The 22,289-nt window shown below is 38.0% G+C and overlaps 1 protein-coding gene across 32 annotated transcripts in view; it reads left to right on the top strand.

The window, feature by feature from the left end:
• Positions 1-22,289, top strand: part of ASPH (aspartate beta-hydroxylase) — a 214,078-nt gene that overhangs the window by 7,774 nt on the left and 184,015 nt on the right. For 3 of the 32 annotated variants that reach the window (XM_034966141.3, XM_008967552.4, XM_057303022.2), the window contains exon 1: positions 16,938-17,093. The exons of 18 other annotated variants lie outside the window; for them this stretch is intronic. In XM_034966141.3, the coding sequence (XP_034822032.2) occupies positions 17,078-17,093 (16 nt within the window). In that variant the 5' untranslated portion in view covers positions 16,938-17,077. Of the gene's footprint in view, positions 1-16,906; positions 17,094-22,289 lie in introns of those variants that run through there. 11 more of the 32 variants (XM_057303017.2, XM_008967619.4, XM_055116595.2 and 8 more) reach the window with 10 other exon arrangements.

Genomic DNA, 22,289 nt, shown 5'->3' with positions numbered 1-22,289 from the left:
AATAGAATTTTTCTATTTTGTACTTTGTGGTTCACACCTTTATACTTTTTGTAAGACACATAACACAGATGTCATGAATTATTCTTGTATTTTCCTCTAAAAGATCTGAAACGTTGCTTTTTTACATTTAGATCTCTGAACTACCTGGTGTAGCATTTTATTGTATATTTTGTTATTAGGGATCTAATTCAGTATTGTTTTTTAAAAAGGGCCAATGAGAATGTCCTGTACTGTTAGTTGATTTGTCATCTTTTTACCGTAGTCTGCAGCATCACCTCTTGTGTATGAATATGTCGGGCTCTATTTTGTTCCAGGCATGTAGAAGCAACACCAAACTGAGTTGCTCACTATAGCTTTGTAATGAGTCCACATATCTGATAAGGCATGTCCTTCTACCCTGCCTTTTTCACTATTGTGTTTGCTGCTTTGGGACCTTTCCTCATCCATTTCTCTAGATTTTAGAATCTGCTTATCAAATATGTTCATGAAAAATATTTGAGAATTTTTACTGGCATTGTATTGAATCTATAGAACAATTTGGGACAAATACAGATGTTTATAATACTGAATCTTCTTATACATGCACCTGGCCGGCTGGCCTGCTTTCTCTTCTTTCTTCTTTCTTCTTCTTCTTTTTTTTTTTTTTTTTTTTTGAGTCACGGCCTCGCTCTTTCACCCAGGCTGCAGTGCTGTGGCAGCCTTGACTTCCCAGGCTCCAGTGATCCTCCGACCTCAGACTCCCCGGTAGCTGGGACTACAGGCATGCACCACCATGCCTGGCTAATTTTCTTATTTCTTGTACAGATGGGGTTTTGCCGTGTTGGCCTGTCTGCTCTCAAACTCCTGGGCTCAAGTGGTCTGCTCATCTCGACTTCCCAAAGTGCTGGGATTACAGGTGTGAGCCCTGCACCCGGCCTATAATTTCTTATGTATTTAAGTCTGACAATTTTTACAATCTTATTTGAAAGTCATATACATCTTTTATTAGATTAAGTCTGGGTACTTTATATTTTAAAAAACATTTTCAATAGTATTTTTCAATTAACATTTTTAAATGAAACTTTAAAAATATGTATCCAAATTGAAAGAGTTCTGTAATGACTCCACCATGTAGATGCTACAGCAGTTAACATTTTGATAGATTTGCTTTGTCATATCTATCAGTCAATCTTATTCTTTCATGCCTTTCGAAGTAAGTTGCAGGTATTAGTATATTTCACTTTCATAAACATTTACATGTGCCTGTAGCTAACTAGAGCTTAGCATTTGTTTGTTTTTTTTTTCCCTCTGAGGTAAAATTTTCACGTAGTGAATTGCACAAATTGTAGTGTCTGATCTGAGGAGTTTTTATATCCATTTCTACCTTTGTAAAACAATAACCTATTAGGATAGAGAATATTTTCATCACCCTGTAAAGTTCTCTCAAGCCCCTTTCTTGCCTCCACCTCTGCCATCAGAGGCAGCCATTGTGCTACATTTTTTGATCATAGATTAGTGTTTTCTATTCTAGAACTTCTTTTGCAAGTGCTTTTTTTTGTAAAGTCTCCTTTCACTCAGCATAATATTTTTTAGTTCATTTATGTTGTGTACACGGTCACTTGTTCCTTTTTATTGTCAAATAGTATTCCAGTGTCTGACTATAGCACAATTTTTTTTAAGCTTTTATTTTAGGTTCAGGGGTACATATACAGGTTTGTTATATGGGTAAATTGCATGTCACAGGGGTTTGGTGTACAGATAATTTTGTCACACAGGTAATAAGCTTAATACCTGCTGAGTAGTTTTTTTGATCTGCACCTTCCTCCCACCCTCTACCCTCAAGTAGGCCCCCGTGTCTGTTGTTCCCTTCTTTGTGTCCATAGGTGGTCAATGTTTTGCTCCCACTTATAAATATTAATAAGAACATGGTTCTCTGTTCCTGTGTCAGTTTGCTTAGGATAGTGGCCTCCAGCTCCATTCATGTTGTATAGCACAGTTTTTTAACCCCATCTTTTATTGGTGGACACTTGGGCTAGTTTTGGGTTATTATGAATAAAATTCTATGAATATTATAGAAGCCTTTTTTGACATATGTTTTTATTTCTCTTGAGCAAGAGAGGGATTACTGGGCTATAGGGTAGGTGTATGTTTAGTTTTATTAAGAAACTGTTAAACTCTTTTGCAGAGTAGTTGTACAATATATTTTATACTCCCACTAACAATGTGTGGAATTGGTTGTTCTACATATGTACCAACATTTGGTGGTGTCAGTCTTTTTAATTTTAGCCATTCTGGTGGGTGTGCCGTGGCTTCTTACTGTAGTTTACATTTGCAATTCCCTGATGAATAATGATGTCAAGCACTTTTTCTTGTGCTTATTGGCTACACCCATTATCTTTAGTGAAGTTTCTTTTTTGCCCATTTCTAATTTTATTGTTTTTTGTTGCTGAGCGGTAATTCTTTATGTATTCTGGATAGAAGTTCTTTTCAGATATATATAGCACATATTTCTCCCAGTCTATAACTTACCTTTTTATTTTTTTATTTTTAATGCTGATATTTATTTTTTCTTTTCTGTTTTTGCTTTCTGTGTTCTAAGAAACTGCACATTCTCAAGTCTCAAAGCTATCCTCTTTTATTTTCTTCTAGAAATTTTATAGTTTCAGTTTTTATGTTTGTCTATGAGCATTTTCACATTAATTTTGAATTAGATTTATATTTTTCTATGTGGAATTTCAGTTCTAGCACGATGTGTTGAAAAGACTTTGCTTTCATTATTGGATTGCTTTTGGTGCCTTTGTCAAAAAGCAAATGACAGTGTAAGTATAAATCTGTTTCTGAGCCCCTCTGTTTTTTTGTTATCTATTTGTCCTTATGCCTTTACTTTATCACAGAATCTTGATTACTCTAGCTATACAGTAAGTATTAAAACTAAGTAGTGTAAATCCTCCTAATTTGTTGTTCCTTTTAAAATGGCTCTAAATAGTGTAGATACTTTGTGCATCCATATACATTTTAGAATCACCTTGTCACCTTCCACAGAATAAAGCATGCTAGGGTTTATGATTAGGATTGCATTGACTCCGTAGACCAACTTTGGGAGCATTAATCACAGTGATATTGCACATTCTAATTTATGATAGTGGTATATTTCTTCATTTGTTAGGTTTTTAGTTTCTTTCTGCCTTTTTTTTGTAGATTTTGCTATGGAGCTCTTTTTACGCATTTTTCTGTTAAACATTTTTCTAAATATTTTGTATTTTTTGATGCTATTAGAAATCGTATTTTTAAAATTTCATTTTCCCATTATTTGCTGCTAGGATGTAGACATAGAACTGTTACATGCACCTTATATCATGTAGCTTTGCTAGATTCATTTATTCTAGTAGTTTTTTTTAAGAAAATAGATTCTTTGGGATTTTCTATGTAAATATCATGAAGCCCATTAATAGAAACAGTCTTACTTCTTTTCCAGTCTTTTCTTGCCTTACTGCACTAATTAGGATTTCCAGTATCATGTTGAATACCAGTGATGAGAGTAGACATCCTGGCTTTGTTTCTGATTTTAGTGGCAAAGTATTTAGTATTTTACCATTAAGTAAGTAAAATATTAACTCAGGGTGTTTTGTAGATGCTTTTCATTGGATTGGGGAAATTTGTATTTCTAGTTTGAGAATTTTGTCAAATACTTTTTCTCACTCAAAGTCCCACTTGGTTGATTTGAATTGTCCTTTTTATATATTGCTTTATTTGCTAATATTTTGTCAGCAATTTTGCATCTGTGTTTATGTTAGATGTGGGTCTGTAATTTCCTTCCTTTTTTCCTCTCCTCCTCTCCTCTCCCCCTGCTTCTCCTTCTCCTCTTACTTCCTTAAGAATTATGATTAGTACGGAATATTTTCTCTGCACCTATTGACATTATATATTTGGTTTTTCTCCCTCCATACTTTAGATGGTAAATGATAACAATAGATGCTCTAATTTAAAACCATCCTTACATTTCTGGGAAGAATCCAGCGTGGTGGTTTTATATATTTTCAGTATTATTGGATTAGTTAATAGATCCATGAGTAAAACTGACCCAACATTTTCTTTCCTGGTTTTGTTATCAAGGTCATATTCTAGCTGCGTAAATGAATTTAGGAAGATTTTTTCTTTTTCTGTTCTTTGGCATAGTTTGTATATAAGTAGTTATTGGGGGGCTGGGCGCGGTGGGTCATGCCTGTAATCCCAGCACTTTGGGAGGCCAAGGCTGGTGGATCACGAGGTCAGGAGATCCAGACCATCCTGGCTAACACGGTGAAACCCCGTCTCTACTAAAAATACAAAAAAAATTAGCCGGGCGTGGTGGCGGGCACCTGTAGTCCCAGCTACTCAGGAGGTTGAGGCAGGAGAATGGTGTGAACCCGGGAGGCGGAGCTTGCAGTGAGCCGAGATTGCACCACTGCACTCCAGGCTGGGCGACAGAGCGAGACTCTGTCAAAAAAAAAAAAAAAAAGAAGTAGCTATTTGGTAAAACTCATTCGAACCTTTTTGTCATTTTACCCCAACACTGGGTGAGGTGTGGGTAGACATGAGGGGAAACTGCTTTGCTTTTTAAATGTTTACAGGACTACTTAAAATTTCTGTGTCTTCTTGAGTTAGGTTTGCTATGTTATATTTTCTCTTGGTAGGTGAATTTGAGTAAGTTATATTTTCTAAAACGTTTTCTGTCTTTGAAGTTTCAAACTTACTGGCAAAAAGTTGTGTATGGTTTTAGTGCTTCTTGTAAACAGAATATAGCTATTGTATGTCTAGTATTACCTTGTAATAAAATTCCATTTAAAATGACTAAATACTAAGTTTCTTTAAATTGTAACTATTTCAGATACTAGGAATGTTTTGCTAAGTTTATTAAAGTAAAAATTCTTTATAAAATACATGGGATATTCTAACATCTGTGAGAAGGTAAGCCATTTAATACTGGTAATTTGGTTTAATTGACTTGATATGCTGCTCATTTTCTTCCTTAAATGGTAATAACTAGCAATACGTACATTGGTTTGTTAAAAATTGAACTTTCTTCATGACTAAAATATAATGCTTATTTTCTTGAATCTTAAGATTTATTTGATTATTTGGTGGTTTCTAGCTGGTCCATCTGTTTAGTTGTAACCAGTAAATATACCTGGAGACCTAGGGAGCCTGGCATGGATCCAAACATAGCCCAATGTTTCAATCACATATTTGCTTTGTAACATTATTAAAATGAAATTAACTTATATGAAGGTGGAAAACTCTTAAGCCCCTTGTATTTATTTTATAGTTTTTTTCTAGAAGTAGTACACTATTTGTGTTAATAAGTACCCAAGCTAATTTTTAGAATTACCTTGTTATCAGTGAGACATTTAAGATGACTGGGTAGGATAGAGTAACATTGAGTAAGAGCACAGTTCACTAGCTTAAGTACTTTTACTGATTTGGAGTAAACTTGAAATAAACTATGTATGTTCAACACCTTCCTGCTCAGCTGGTCCTTCACCAGTGCCTTGTGGTCTTAGTGTGCTTTTAGCTTATGCTTATTCGTATTTTCAATGCCAGCTATTTCACATCTTCACCAACTTCAGCCAATATCTTACTATTTATCTTTCAGTTGTGGCAGACGGCAAACTACAGTGAGAAAAAAAGCAGAACAGTGGGGCCATCTCTGAGGCTGGGGATGGGGTGCAATGGAAATGGCCATGAGGGAATTTAAGCAGAAATATTGATGTTCTAGATCTTGATAGGGATCTGGGTTACATGTTGTATACACTTGTTAAATCTCAGGGAATGTATACTTAAAATTTATGCATTTCATTTTGTGTAAATTTCACTTTAAATAACTATAAAGAAATGTGTAACTATAGTTTATGATACTCATGCCAAATTATTTAGGAGATGTGTGCTGATGTCTACAGTTTACTTTGCAATGCATTATACAAACAAGGTGATGATGTAAAGGGATGAATAGGTATGCTACAAACAATATAATACCATGTTAATATTGTAGCGGAATCTAAGTGTTATGAATCCTTTCAGCTTTGTTGTGTTTTGGAAATTTTCATACTAAAACATTGGGGAAATTCTTATGTTGTTTGTTTCCTGTGAAATAGCCATTTTTGTGGGTCAGAAACTGACAATTTCCTGTGGTTGAGCCCGACATATGGAAGCACATTTTGTAGCCATTTTATTGAGGCATCTTTATCTGCCTGGATACTAACAGGAAATAGCTTCATTTTTCTCCATTCATTATGCACAGTTGGGATAGATTAATCTGTTTGCTCTTGGTAGCAGAGGATCTTGACCATCTTTGGGACAGAACTTAACATCTCAGTCACTCTTTTTAAAAAGGAATCTGTCTGGATTAGAGCTGATCTCATTTTCGGTGCTTATGTTCCTGTCTCCCCTTTGCAGCAGGGCAGGAGGGGAAGGAGTGAGTGTGCTTTCCTGTGGTTTGCCTTTGGGGCTGTGCTGGGGAGGAAAAGGGGGTGAGGCCCCTCTCAGTCTCCTCTCTAAGTTGATAAGATTGACTGGCATGGTTATTCACAAGTGACAGGTGCTCAAACACTGCCCATGTGAGTTCTTTGAAAGGCCTGGTATGGACCCTCCCTGTGACACATGACTTGGTCCACCCTCAATCCCCTGGGCCTCCACTCCTGGCAGAATACTTCATCCCCCCTTGCTCTTGGGAGCCCATTGTGTGTCAGTCAGCCCTTTTGAGTGAGGTGCTGGCAAAATGGTACAAGCGCTGGTACTTCCCTGCTGCCCTCTTGGATTTGTGGGAAGCTGACATTTTGCCTGGAGCTTGAGCTCCCTTGTAGCCGTCACCTTTCTCTGTAGCCGTCATTCCCCAGTTCTCTCTGCTGTTCAGCTAGGCATAGCGTGGGCCATGGAGTCCGTTGCTTGAGTGGACATCCACTGGGGAATGAGAAGTCAATCTCCCTGCAGGCACCCTTGGTCTCTGACAGGCATTTTCCTGCAGAGAACTCTTGATATCTCTCTTAGAAATTTTTTAAGTTTTTATTATAAAATGGAATTTTTTTCACAGTCTTGCAAGTAAACTATGTGCCTTCCTCTATAATACTGCTTTTTAAAAAATTTTCTTAGGATTTTCTAGGGTTGATAGAGTGAAACTCACAGTTAAGAGAAACTTTTTGATTTTTTTTTTCTCATTGCAACTGTCTGGTGATTTAATTTAAAGAGTCGAGATTTTGTGAATTAGAATAATGAATTTTTAGAATTAGAAGAGACATGAGATAATATACTTCATTTATTCATTATTTTTCATTTTACTGAGGCCCATGAAACAAGGAACTTGCCTTGCAGTACCTGCAGTACCCCTCGCTCATTTGTCTTATGGCGAGGGATTTTTGGAATTTATAAATAAATATTTGTACCTTACCAAGTAGATTGAAATATGAGATTCACTATTCTACAGAAGTGTGGTTATTTAGCTTTTGGCAAAGTTGTGAAATTTTTACTGATCTGTGTGTAGGAAAAGTCAGACTTCATGCTGTTAGGGTGAAGGCCGCTGTTAGGGCATCACCTGTTTATTCAGTTGATCATGGTTTCTGCAAGAAGTTAGGCAAACCATACAGTCTGAAGGAATAGTTCTCACAAGACTGCCCTCACTTCAGGCACCAGCTATAATTTTGGGGTCCCCAGGGTCCTCTGGAGATCACAACTGATATGGCATGTCCCAGCGCCCACTTGGTTAGGCTGTCCAGTGGCCAAAGCCCCCAGGCAAAGACACTTATCAGGCAGAACATTCCTGGGATCTAGAGACCCCACTGAAGTAACCAAGGGCAAAGACCAGACTTCTCTTTGGGTAAAGTTAATTGTTTATGCAATTTTTTGTTGCAGCCATTGTTGGTGTTTATTACTGTTACTCACTTTTATTATTAATTTATTTAGTAAGAGCTTGTTGGCCATCTGTGATATTGTGAAATATATATTTGGTCTTCTTCTTGTTTCCTGACATACATCTCCTAAAACCCTTGTGGTCTCCCAGAGTCTTAAGAGTGTCTTTCGCTAATAATTGACTGGTGGCTAACAGCCCCTAGATAGCTTCAGGACGGGTGCTGGTCACAGGAAAGACAAAGGCATCGTTAGAAGATTGGAACTTTCAGCCCCACCCCCAACCTCTGGGAGGAGAGAGGGGCTAAAAGTTAACTTGATCACTAGTGACCATTGATGTAATCAGTCATTCCTAAGTAATGAAGTGTCCATAAAAAACTAAAAAGATGGTTCCTGGAGCTTCCAGATAGCTGACAAAGATTAATAGAGGAGGCAGTGTGCCCAAAGAGGGCATGACATGTGTTTAAGTTTAGCCTAAAGCTGCCTCCTTGCCTATTTCAAGTTCAGCCTAAAGGCTTTTCCATATGTAGTAAATCGTAACGTAACTAAATGAATAAACAGACTGTAACCTACCCTTGTATCAGTCACAGAATTTTAGTCAATCACGGGGACAACTGTTCAAACTATATTGAAATATGGCAAACACTAAGCTGTAGCCAATCCAGCTGTTTCTGTGCCTTTTTCTGTCCATAAGTATTACCTGACCTTGTGGCAGCCCTGGAGTCTCTGAACTGCTTCTGGGTCCTGCCCAATTCAACAATTGTTCTTTGCTAAATTAAACTCTGTAAATTTAATTTGTCAGCCAGGTGTGGTGGCTCACACCTGTAATCCTAGCACTTTGGGAAGTGGAGGTGGGAGGACTGCTTGAAGCCAGGAGTTCAAGACCAGCGTGGGCAACAAAGCAAGACTGTCTTTACAAGACATTTTTTTTTTTTCTAATTAGCTGCATATGGCGGTGCATGCCTGTGGTCCCAGCTACTCAGGAGGCTGAGGTGGGAGGATTGCATTCAAGGCTAGGAGTTCAAGGCTACAGTGAACTCTGATTGCACTACTGCACTCCAGCCCGGGAAACACAGTGAGACTCTGTCTAAATTAAAATCAAATAAAATAATTTTAATTTGGCCAAAGTTTTTCTTTAAACACATGGAAACTTGGCACTTCTTCCCACATACCTTGCCCTATGCATCTCTTCCATCTGGCTGTTCATCTGCATCCTGTGTAATATCCTTTATAATCAACTAGTAAATGTGTTTCTCTGAGTTCTGTGAACCCCTTTAGCACATTAATCAAACTGGAGGAGGGGGTGGTGGGAACCCCGATTTATAGCCAGTTGGTCTGAAGTATAGGTGACAACCTACTACTTGTGACTGGCCTCAGAAGTAGAGACAGTCTTGTGAGACTGAGCCCTCAACCTGTGGGATCTGACACTATCTGCAAGTGGATAGTGTCAGAATTGAATTGAATTAGAGGACAGCCAACTGGTGTCTACTGCAGAACTGATCGGCTGCAGAATTGATTGCTTACTTGCTGGTGAGGAGAAATCCCCACATGTTTTAGTGACCAGGGGCTGCAGGAATATTCTGTGTTGACTGTGGGGTGAGAGTACAGAAGGAGAAAATATAGAGTTTTCCCAATATCCTTATACTATCCCCAAGATGTATTATAATTCATAATTGTATCAACTGTTTTTTGACCTATGGTTTTCTACTAACTCAACTGTAAGACGTGTGTTTTATAATTTACAGGATTCTTCTGTGTATGCTGTGCTAATGAATTTTTGTAATCCCTCACTTTCCTCCCCATTTGCATCTGTAGGGCACTTTATTTTAAATGCTGGATTCTTTTGCTCCAGAAAGTGGGAACTGGTGGGGAGGAGGGCCATGGATCTTTTGCTGTCAAAATAGGTTAAAGTCAAAGAGTCTTCATGGACACAATTGTAAACCAGTGGTAGTTGTCCATATTGGCAGTGTGTCCTTGTCTCATTGCCTTGAAATTTAGAGTTAAAGCAAGATTAAGCTTTTTTGTTTCTTAGTTTTGAAAAAATAACCTTTTTTATTCATTGTAATAACTTTTCTTTCACCACGTCAGAGTTTCTCAGTGGACATAGCTCATCTTCCTTTACACCTTTTGCTTCTCTCAGGCCAGTGAGAGACTGTCTTATTTTGAACACCATGCTAATAATTATCACCCACCCATGTGGACAATTGACTAGCCCAGAGGAGTGCTTTTTTTTTTTCTATGAGACCATCTTCTCTATTGAGTGCTCTGTAGGGAGAAATAATTACGTTTGCAGAGCCGACTCATTAGGCCTGGCTTGAGGAACTAGCCTGTGAGGTTAACTACTATTTATATTGTGTTTTTATCTTCTTATCAATGGTGTTTGGGTCCATCACAAATTCGTATGACAGGCATGGGTGGACCCATATTTTGATTCACATTCTCTGCTGCAGTAAATCGGTATTAGCACAGAGGTGTGGGCTAGGGCATTAGCTCCTTAGCTGGGTATTCTAAAGGATAGTAAAGGTTCCAAAAATACCTGGAGGCTGATATAAATGGGTATTGCTGATATTTCACTTTCGTTTACTAATACTGATGAAAATGCAAGCAGCTTTCTCAATTTTGTTTTCCTAAGTTCTAAAACTCATGGCGCCCCTTGTCATTCTTCCAGCCATGGTGCCTTTCTACACAGGGGCAGTCAAGAGAGCAGCATCTGGTGTTTGCCAGGACAGGTGGAGGAGGCTACAGAGCCTGTCCTACCTGGCCCCACTCATGTACAGCCCATGTGACAGTCATCCAAGATCAATCAGGGAGGAATTCACCTGAGATAGAACTGTGAAAACTTGGTGAAGGGACGAATCTGAGTCTGAAATCAGAGTCTAGAAACCACTGGGCTGCTTTCTGAATTTCTCTCTCTTAGCTATTTGTAGGTCTTTTCCTCTAGTGAATTAATTTTAGGATCATTAAATTCATGGAGATGGGGAAACCTGAAGTGACTTGACAGCCCAAACAACTAAGCAATAAGTTGCTCCCTTATTTCTAGTGTTAGCAGAAGAAGTTTGATTACTCATACCATATCAAGGATTTGGGAAGGAATGTATCCACTTATTTCACAAGTGATTATTTTATTGAGTTCCTAGTAGATAGATCCAAGGGAAGTGTACAGTAATGAACGTGGCAGATTCAGTTCCTTGTTGCATGAAACTTACATTCTAGAGGTGGAAAGAGATTAAGAAATCAGTTGTTGTATAGTTGTCTAAGTAGCAGTGTAATAACGTGGTAAAGAGGTGCACACTGCTGTGAGAGTAAGGGAAGTGAGGAAGGCTTCCTTGAGGAGGTGGTTTGTAAGCAGAGAGAGCTGGCAATAGCTGGGGTGTGGGGGTTGTATGTGATGGTGCAGCTTTGACATAATTATGGGAAGAGGGAAAAGTCTGGGCTGAGAGCCCGAGACAGGAAAGACCATGGTCAGGTATTTTGGGCAGGAGTCTAGGCAGCTAGCGGGGTGACACAACACTAAGACTGGAGCCATGGGCTGGGGCCCCATCACATGGAGCCTTCCTTGTAGGCCACATGGAAGATGTTGTATTTTATCTCGAAAGCAGTATTAAGACATTAAAGGATTTTTAACAGGTCAGTGCTATAATCAGATTTAAAAAATATTTTGGCTGCTGTATGGAGTAGAAAAGTGTATGCTAAGTTATTGAAATCACCTAGGAGATGATGATAACTTGGATTTTGATGATCACAGTTGAAAGAACGTTGGAACTTGAGACAGAGTTTCTCACTTTTTAATGTCATGGCACACGCAAATGCTTTTAAAAACTATGCTGTGGTAAATGGACAAGGGTGACCCAGGTGCTGAGGAGAATCCATATCTTGGCCTCATTGTAATCACCCATTTGCAACAGCCAGATGATAAACTCAATTTTGAGAGGTGAGTTTTTGGGACAAAAGTCAAGGATGAATCCTTGTGTTTTTGTCTAAGCAACTGGCTTCACAGAAGTGCTTCTGAGATTTAGGACACTGAACAGGAAAGGGGAAAGACCATGGTTTATTGTGTATATGCTGAATTTGAGGTTTTTGTAAGTCATTCAAATGGGATATTGAGTAGACACATGGTTGTGGAGCTCAAAGGAGAGAAAAAGGTAAGTCATGTAGATGATAGCTGAAGTGAACTAGAGAGGTGGCATAGGAACAAGTATTACAGAATTTTCACACTTAAAAATCAACTAGATGAGAGTGAGCTAGCAAAGGAGACTGAAAACTACGAAGTTTAAAGAGGTGTTAGGAGTGCCACAAGATTCTGAAGTCATGAGAGTCGAGGGAAGAGAGTGTGGAAGAAGGAGGGAGAGTTCTGCTGAGAGGGTCAAGTCAGATGAGGACTGAAAGTTTTGCATTGGGTTTAATGACATGGAAATCATTGATGTGACATTAGAGCCACTATGCTGGAGCCATGTGCAGAAACCAGATGGAAGCCTACAGGTTGTAAGGAGTGAGTGGGAGGTTAGAAAATGAAAACAGAGAAACAGCGGCTCTGTGGAGAATTTCATCTGTGATGGGAAGAGCAAGATGACATGGGGGCTAGCAGCAGGATGGAGGGAAACCTGGCAAAGGCAGTGAGGCTGGGGGAGAAGGGGCGAGAAGAGACGGTGCAGAGTGCGAGGTAGCTGAGGAGAAACTCGGAATGGATGCAGGCTAGGGCAGGTTTGTGTGCTGGGCATTGGGCACTCAGGATAGCTTCCTGCTGAGGGTTCTGTTTTCTCTGTGAAGTATGAGGCTATGGCAGTTTGAGTATGAGGAGGTAGGATACATTGGGGGCAGAGTTTGACATAGTCATCATAAAGAATGGCAAGGTGAGTTTTTAGAGAATATGGGAGGGTGGCAGGCAGCACCGAGGCCCAGCTGAGGCTGGCTCTGCTGTGTTCAGTTTCTGATCTTGATTCCGTGAGCCCAGCTGCCCTTGCCTCCATGGCGGGGGATACTTGTGTTCACCCAGGGAGGCAGTCACGGCAGTCCACGCAGTGAACTGATAGAGGAGCAACAAAGGCTCATGAGTCGCTGGAGTGATGTAAATGGTCAACTGTGGAGTCTAAGATGGCCACTGATGGATATGAAGGCAGGAGGTGAAGAGGGGATATGCAGGAAGCAGAAATAAGAGAACTACAGGATCCAAGAAGAAAATGTTGAGGAAACAAAGTGGAGATGTAGGAAGTTGTGATCAAAGAGTGAATGTTCCCATTCTGTGCGTCGTGTGGTGAGAGAACCTAAACCCTTGCATGTGGAGGTGGCCTTCCCCAGTGGTGGTGGCCGTGGGAGTCTGTCTAAGCAGGTTTGACTTGTGTCTGCAGAGTTGCATTTTGTTATTTGGTAATACTGGTTGTTTAGTGTTAGTTTGAAAATGTTATAATTCTCTCCTGTTAACTTTGGGTACGATGTGTAGATGAAAAAAATTTTGTTTTTGTTTTAAAGAATCATATTTTCACTATCTCGTGACACTTTACAGTCATTATGATGGAGCCAAAAAAGCAGAGCCTTCTCAGCAGGGTTACGGAATCTGTTAGGATGGCTGCTTGTGCCATCCAACAAGAAACAAGGTGTGAAGAGGAATGTGAATTAGGTTGCGTTTATGATGAGGTCCATGGTAAGAATGTAAGAATGAGTGTTGGATATAAAATGGAGGCGAACAAGGTGTCTGGGGATGAAGAAATGAAGCAAAAAGCACCTGTCTAGCTGGCCACAGGGATAGACATTGAAATCACATGGTTACGGCTGGACTTGGGGTGTGGAAGACTTCCCTGAGCATGGGGTGGGAGTGGGAAAGTCACTGGAGGTGGTGGATGACAGCAATGAGGCACAGTGGAGGGTCGGATAATTAGATGTCATAGACCACAGAGGAGCAGGGAGCAGGGTTTTGTTGTTGATGTCATTACTTTCTTCTTTTCTTTTTTTTTTTTTTTTTCCTTCTGGTGGGTAAGGAAATGATGGTCTGGAAATTGGTAAAAGCAAGAACTACTTCCCTTCCTTGAGACCCTGAGAATTAGGGACCGCTGGTATAGTATTCTTTGTATGTGGTCCCTAGACCAGCAACATCAGATCATCTGGGACTTAGCAATGCCAATTCCAGGGTCCCACTCCAGACCTACAAAATCAGAAACTCTGGGGGTAAGGTTGGCATCATGTCTTAACAAGCCCTGTTTGACTCTGACGTGCTCAGAGTTTGAGAACCATTGCTGTAATGATAGCTGATCCGGGGTGAGGGGAAGGAAGTATTCAGTGCTGACTCATGAGAAGGCTGATGGATTTTCACCTGGAAGGTTTTTGGAGGGAGGTAGAACCCTCGACTCAGTGGGCATATGTCCTGGCCCCCCTGGTTGCGAGTGGCATTAGGCTGATACTAATGGTCTCAGAACACACGTTGGAAGTTTGGTCTTTGCTTAGACTTGGAGTTGCTATTAGTACCAGTAGCTGTTACAAGGAATAGTTAACTTAGTGTCATTTTAGTTGCGTTTGCTAAAGTTTTAAAAACATGATTTACTATATGCAAATTAAGTTTATTTTTAAACTTTTCATAAACATTCTCCATCATAAAAATGAATTGTCATTATAAGAGGCAGTTGTTCAGAATTCAGAATTTATTGTTCTTTAAAAAGTGTTATGATAGATTAAATGATATTTCAGAGGGTTTTCTCCTGATCTCCATATCTAAAATATCAGGTATGTCATTGTCATTGTGAACTGAGGAGGAAAGACATTTTTATCAAAATAACTATTCAATTATTGCAAAAGACAAAAGATTAACTAGAGGACTTGTGAAAGTGCTTGATAAAGATTTGTCAAGGAGAAATAATTGGAGCTGTGTTGAAGAAGTCTTGGGGTAAGGTATAATCACATTTTAATAGCTGTGATTCCTACAGTTTGACGTTTAGCTGTAGACATTCTGTAATTTGGAGTGGAGCTGACCTTGCACAGGCCAGTAAAGAGAGGAGAAGAAACCCTACCAGCTCCAGCAGTTGCAGGGGCAGATGGGATTATGAAACGAGCTCTAAATTGGGTGTAAGGTTATTTATGCACTAGTCACGATTGAATCAATAGAAGTTTGTTTCACTGATGACTCCAACAAATATTTGCATGTCTAGTTTGTGCGGAGACCCATTTTATAAGCAAGGAAATTCAGGCCTAGAAGTTTGATGACTTCCCCCAAATCAAATTTAATGGAGAAGCCGTGAAGCAAATCCAGGTGTCTAAGTATGAAAGCATACCAAGCTGCCTGCTGGATCAGTGTAGGGGTTTGGTTTCTAGTGGTCTCACCCATGGGGGTATCGTGTTGCTGTCATTCTCCCTCCAAAAACAACACAATGAAAGGAAGCTTCCAGAATATTTGTCTTAATAAATTTGTATGGTGACGAAATGGTGGGTCACCTTAAAACCCTGTCAACAAGTGATTCATTATCATTTAACAATTTAGCAAGCACTAAGTTTAGTGGGACAGATCTTTGAAGAAAATAATGGGGGAAAGGACGCCTGGCCAGAGGGCACCTGAGACCATTTTGTTTAGTTGGCCATGATGTCTACCTACTTCACTCTGTCCTAAACCTGGACCATCAAATGTTGGTACCATAGGTTGCAGACTATGGTACCAACCTCTTAAGGCTTTATCTTACCATGCATTCAATAGTTTCACTGGACAGAAAGTGATCTTCCCTTTGAGACTAGGCACACCATATTTACAAAGTGACATATCAAGAGTATATTGTTTGCTTTTGATAAAAACTGCCCCTAAAACAGGCATCTGAGGAAAGAATCCCTTCTATAATTTAGTGTTTTGTTCCTTTTTGGAACTAGTAAATATCAATAGTAATAAGGTTAATAATACTAGAGTAACACCTCATTTATTTGATATTATAAAAGGATAGATAAAATATTGCTAATAATTTAATATTGTAGTTAACACTTAGCTTTGAATATATGTGTTTCAGTGTACACACACACACACACACACACTCTCAGACGGATTTAATTTTTATGGCCCTTTTTGAAAAATTGATCTAGTGGTGTATTTTTTAAAAATGTGCATATCCTTTTAACAAGAATTTCATTTTTTCTTCCAGAAGAATATATTGGCAATATATTCTTGCCTTAAGCCACTGGAAATTACTAGTAGTATTCAAAGCTTTTAAATGTTTAATTTGCTTGTGAAGCTTTAAATTTGAGTGAAAAATTTAGTCTTATAAACAACTTAGAAAGGTTGCTGCCTGCTCTAGATACTATTTGTGCTAAATTAATTTAGTATACTAATCAGAACTCTAATGAATTCTGTGAACTGCTAATGTTAGATCAGTGAATAAATGGCTGATTTTATTTCCTAGAAGAGAATGTTTGGAGATGAGGTTGGGGAGAAGTTGAAAAAAAAAAATCAGAATGTGGTTGTGTAATCTTTTCCTAGTTCCCTTTCAAGATGATCTTTCCCAGGTCATTATTCTTACTCCTGAAGATTTTTCTTTCCCTCTCCTCACCTCCCAGCCTTCCTTCTATTTCTTTCCTTCCCACCAGTCCTCTGTCCCTCCTTTTCTAGTGAAACATTTTATGTTGGTGCTTTATTTTTGCTGTTGGAGGAATTATTCCTGGGATGGTGTCTGTGAGTAAGAATTCTAGAGCATTAATTAATTTCTTACTATGTATGGTTTTGTTTCATTCAAGCAATCTAATGGTCTTTCCTTGTAGCCATTTTGTTAGATTCTGAAGGGCCAAATCAAGCTGTTTCTGGGCTTGGGACCATATTTTATAGCAAGACTTGTTTGAGTTTTCAATGAATTGGTGCTTAAGCTAAAGCCGTTAAAGCCTGCTTCCAAGAAAACAAAACTGGCAGCACAGTTTGTTCCATTTCATTTTTTTTCAGCATGCTTGATTTTTTAGGGGTTGGAGTTAGCTAGGACCAACTGGGAAAAGAATCCCGTAAGTGGGAGAAAGGCTGTGGTGTTGTTAGGGAGTGCACTTCAGCCTAAGTGGTGATTAGCAGCATTTAGCCTCTAAAAATAACTGGTGAGCAGAGTTCGTAGTCAGGTCCAATTTCAGTTCTAGAGGCCCTTACAGTGCAGGGATTGGCCAGTCTCAAGCTCTGGTAGGCAAGTGCATGCAGTGTGCCTAAAACCTGCCAGCAGTACTTTTGAGTTTTTGTTTTGTTTTGTTTTACTTTAGCATTTATTATTCATGGATTGAAGAAATCAAAATGGCTGAAGATAAAGGTATATTTTTGTTATTTAGGCTAAAAGTGGCTTTAGATCTAGCTGACAACTTTTCACTTTATTTTCAGTGGTGCTCTGTTAAAATATTTTTGGCTAAGTGCTTTGACTGCACTGTCTACATTTTCTATTTTGAACTCCCGGAGATACTGACTTTTCATAGTAGCTGAATATTTCATTGAATAATCTGTCTTTAATCCGAATATGTTTTGGTGTCTTAATTTAGATGATCTTTTAGTATGTTGTACTACTGGAGGCTGCATTTTACAAACTTCAAAAAATGTACAAGCTCTCTTCTTATAAGTTAATTACAATGAATTTAAAGAATTATCTATATTTAGATTTTATATAAAATTATAGGAGATATAAATTCAGTCTCATATTAATGAACAGACTTACCTGGTTCAAGCAAGGACTTACCATTTATGGAAAGTGACCTACTTTTATGTGAAGCAGACAATAAATGCAAAGAAAAAACACAAGGGTTTTATTTTGATTTTAAATTGACTCTTTAACTTTGAAGTATTCTTTAACTATGTATTGAATTTAATGTTTTGTATATATTTGCTTTTGCTTTACTTTGTAAATTAAGATAGTCTTTCCATTAATTGAAAGACTGCATTCACTCATTATGTTGAAGATTTATAAAAAAAAGAATAGATGTATGAAAACTGCTTCTAACTCTCAGCTGTCTAATCAGCAACTGAAAGGATTCTTCGATTAGGATAGAGAATATAAGCATGTACTATGTGAATACTGTTTGAATAATTGGTGAGAATGGGTCACTTGACTCGTCTGATAAAGTGCTTCATGTAGCCATGAAGAAGAATATGAGATATGTATCTGACTTTTAGTTCTTTTGGAAGACATTTCTCCCCTCTTGTGGATTAGGTAATCCATGTAGTTAGGAAAAATCAGCTGTTGCATCTGACGCACTTTTAACAGTTTTTGATTCCCAAAGGGTGACATTTTATAGCATGGAAAAATAATCAGTTTGATGAGTTGCTTGACAGTTTTTGTGTTTTTCAAAAAACTTTAAATGTATAGAGTTTATGTGTAAATATGAAATTCCCAACATAATGCTAACTAAAACTTATAAATGATCTATAATTCAGTTAGTAGTAGGCCAGTGAAGTAGCTGGTGACTGTTCAAGTGCTGGGGTTCATCTTCTTGTCTCCCTTTCCTCAACCAAATAAATAAAACTACACATTGCCCTTCCCCTGGCTTTTGTTTTGGAGAGTCTTCATTTTGGACTGTTGCTTGCCATAGTAATTTCTGTGTTTGGTGGTATGTGGGAACATTTTCTGATTTGGAGGTCATGTACTTTTGATGGAATAACATGGGAAAAAATGAATCGCATCGTTCTTGCAGTATTCTTAAACCCCAGTAAAAATCCGTTTTGACTGATCCCAGAACTACAGGTTGAACATGAAGCCAGAAAATGAAATGAAGACTTAGATTTATTCTGATCTTAGAAAATAGGGACATCTACTAGATGTTCTTCCCAAATACCTTTGGAACAAGATACTGGTTTCAGATTTGCTTAGGGAGTTGTAAACCCTCTTAAGGGTTTGTCTTACCATGCGTTCATCAGTTTCATTGGACAGAAACTGATCTGCCCTTTGGGACTAGGCACAGCATATTTACCAAATGACATATCAAGAGTATATTGTTTGCTGTCGATAAAAACTGCCCCTAAAAAAGGTGTCTTAAAAAAGAATCCCTTCCATAACTTAGTATTTTGTTCCTTTGTGGAACTAGTAAATATCAACAGTAGTAAGGTTAATAATACTAGAGTAACAGCTCATTTATTTGATATTAAAAAGGGATATATAAAATATTGCTGATAATATATTCTAGTTAAGAAACATTTAGCTTTTAAAGTAATAAATCTCTTTACTAAAAACTACTTTGAATGAAAATCTTCCTAAGATTTATTATACATTTCTTCTATGTTTTAATGGCAGAATCAATGTGAAACCAGTTACTGTCTTGTACTGAAGATTATTTGAAGGACTGTCAGGGATTCTGCCTGAAAGTTTCAATCATAAATGACTTCCCACCACTCAGCTTTTCTGTGTTCCTGGGCCTGCTTTTGCTGAGAGATCTGTGCACTCGATAGGCTTTTCCTCTGTCACCACTCTGTTGCTTTGACTCATTTGGGTTAGATTGTGTCTGAAATGTAGAGTTTTGTGCATAGAGCTAGAAAACTTAATTGAAGTTGTTAGAATCACATCTAAAATAAAAATGTAAACAAATTCTAGGTAAAGGTGTATTTTTTACTGTGTTTGGCTGTCTCCTTCCCATCTCAATCCCTTGCTGTTTTGGTGCATGCATTCATTTTTTAGAAAAAATATTTTGTCTACTTTTCCCTTATATTTAGTGTTACAGTCAATAACTTAAATGAGTATCACTGAGTTAACTTGGATAAATGATAATTTCCTTTTCAGAATCTCAGAAATTTTTCTCCTCCATTTCCCTTTAAGAGAGATAGAAATGGAGAAATGATTAAAATTTGAATTCAAGCTATTACTTTGTTTTATTAGCTATTTCATTATAGACTTTTTAATTTTTTTTTAAGAAAGGGTCTTGCTTTGTTGCCCAGGCTGGAGTATAATGGTGCAACCATAGCTCCCTGCAGTATAGGCTTATTTTAAGTAATATCATCTTGGGTATCTGTTTGGCCACATACTCATTATAAAAACTTAATTATTGGGTAAAAGTATCTGATATTCATGTACTGAATAAAAATGTTGGATGAATGAAAAGATGAACTATATTTGTTTAGCCTTGCTGTTTTCCAGTTAATGAGGAAAAATACAAGAGACTGGTATCAGCTACAGAATGTTCAAGAGGACATAAGACAAGAACCCAGTTTTACTGAAGTTTTAGCATTCCTTTTACCAAAAAAAAATTCAATTTGATTCTTAGAGGCAATAAGTAGCAAAGGCAGGAAATTCTTAGTCATTAGCTACTATAATTCCATATTTAGAGTATGTGGATATTTTGGAAGGTAGTATTTTTGTTAAACTTAGTGTTGTACACAAATGGATTTGTACGCATATGCCTGTATGTTATATAGAAATAAGCGTTCTTTTTTGGATACAGTGTTAGAAAATAAGTCTTTCTGTTTATAAAAATGTAGTGAATTAGACATACAAAACTGTTTCTGAATCTGTGGTGCTTCCTGACCTCACAGAAGCTTACTCACTTTCGTAAATCTTTTTTTCTTCAAATTTTAGTAGTGGTTTAATTTGTATTTTTCTTTTTATATGCTTACAACACATAAAAATTTTGAAAACCACCATTTCCCTCTACCAACATTGCAGACATTCTCACCCAATCTTCTCCTGCCATGGCTGTGTTTCAGGTAATGATACCTATTTGAAGTTGATTTAATCTGCAACAATAGGATCTATGCCCAGCAAGTATTTTTATTTAATACATAAATTATGTTTTTATATAGCCAGCTTTTATATAGATCACATTAGAAACAAAGTTGATGACCATTTGTCATTTGGTAAGCATACTTTATGAATTTACCATATTATTTGCAACTCTGGTTCTGAGGGATCCATTAATATTTAAAGAATGTCAGAAAAAGGAATTACTTGACGTTTTAAGAATTACCCAGCACTTTGAGAGGCCGAGGTGGGCGGATCACTTGAGGTCAGGAGTTCAAGACCAGCCTGGCCAATATGGTGAAACCCTGTCTCTACTAAAAATACAAAAATTAGCCAGGTGTGATGGCAGGTGCCTGTAATCCCAGTTACTCAGGAGGCTGAGGCAGGAGAATCCCTTGAACCTGGGAGGCGGAGGTTGCAGTGAACCGAGATCATGCTAGTGCACTACAGCCTGGGTGACAGAGGGAGACCATGTCTCAAAAAAAAAAAGAAAATTTATCTACATGTAGGCATGTAGATAAATATATGTATATGTTTGAGTGTACATATATATACTCAGATGGATTTAGTTTTTATGGCCCCTTTTGAAAAACTGATCTAGTGGTGTATTTTTAAAAAATGCGTGTATCCTTTTAACACAAAGAATTTCATTTTTTCTTCCAGAAGAATATATTGGCAATATATTCTTGACTTGAGCCGCTGGAAATTACTAATAGTATTCTGTAATTAGAACTGGACTTAGAAGTCAAAGGGCAAGTTCTAGATTAGAGCTAGTGGGGTTTTTTGAAATCGTGTAATTTGGCCCACTGATTAGAGATTAAGGAACTCAGAGCTGTAGAGATGAGAGTATGTTCTTAGTTCTACCCAACTTGTACTGGTGACTTTGGGAGAATCATTTCATGTTTCACTTATAAAACAGATAATTATTCCTGTCCTTCTTCCTGTTGGTTCTCACCCAGGAACTGCCCCTGAAGGGAACATGCGGAAATGTCTGGGGATATTTTTTTTGTCGTAAGCCTTGACAGCTCCTTGCCTTTGAGACCAGGGGAAACCAGGGATGCCAGAAATCTTGCAATGCGAGGAACAGGTGCACAGGATGAAACATTGTCCTGCATAAACATCCAGAAATGCCCTCTGTAGAAATAGTGGCAGGACACCGTGAGGATCACCGGCAGCAAAGCACATGAAAGCACTTTGATGGCGACTCTACCTGCCACACAAATGGGAGACACCGCCCTGGCCCTCCATCATCTGTTTGATAAACTTTTCCTCTTCTCAGAAGGCATTTTGGGATATTATTTATTCTTTTTATTTATTAATATTGATGTATGTATTATATTCCTTTTTCTGGGAAATTTGAATATTGTATATCTTTTTAAGGGCAGTGTTGACTATTTTCTGTTAATATCAAATCATTTTTGTTTATTTTTGGCTGTAAGAAGAATATTTACAAAAGAATATAAGGTATATTAAGCATATCAAATGCGATAAATGACACTTTAGGTGGACAGCAGTTTACAAAGCTGTTTCCTGCAGTGAGACCAATTGTGAATGAGCCTTTTCCTGTTTCCTTAGGCCTCAACGGATCTTGTAAAGGAGTAGGAATGGATTGTGCTGTTTCACTTTTCTGTCCTTTTCTCTCTGGCTAAGAATATGGAATGGTTTAGGGGGAGATATTTTCTTCTGTGTGTTAACAGAGTTTTTAAGTTTCTGCAGAAATGAAATGGGACGGAGAAAAGGATTTGGCTACATTTTTATGTGATTTCATTAAGTTGTTTATGTGCTCTGCCTTTG

The sequence above is a fragment of the Pan paniscus genome, chromosome 7 (genome assembly GCF_029289425.2).
Source record: "Pan paniscus chromosome 7, NHGRI_mPanPan1-v2.0_pri, whole genome shotgun sequence".
Classification (NCBI taxonomy): Eukaryota; Metazoa; Chordata; class Mammalia; order Primates; family Hominidae; genus Pan; species Pan paniscus.
Note: the sequence above shows the minus strand (reverse complement) of the source record. Positions and strands in the feature narration are given on the sequence as shown.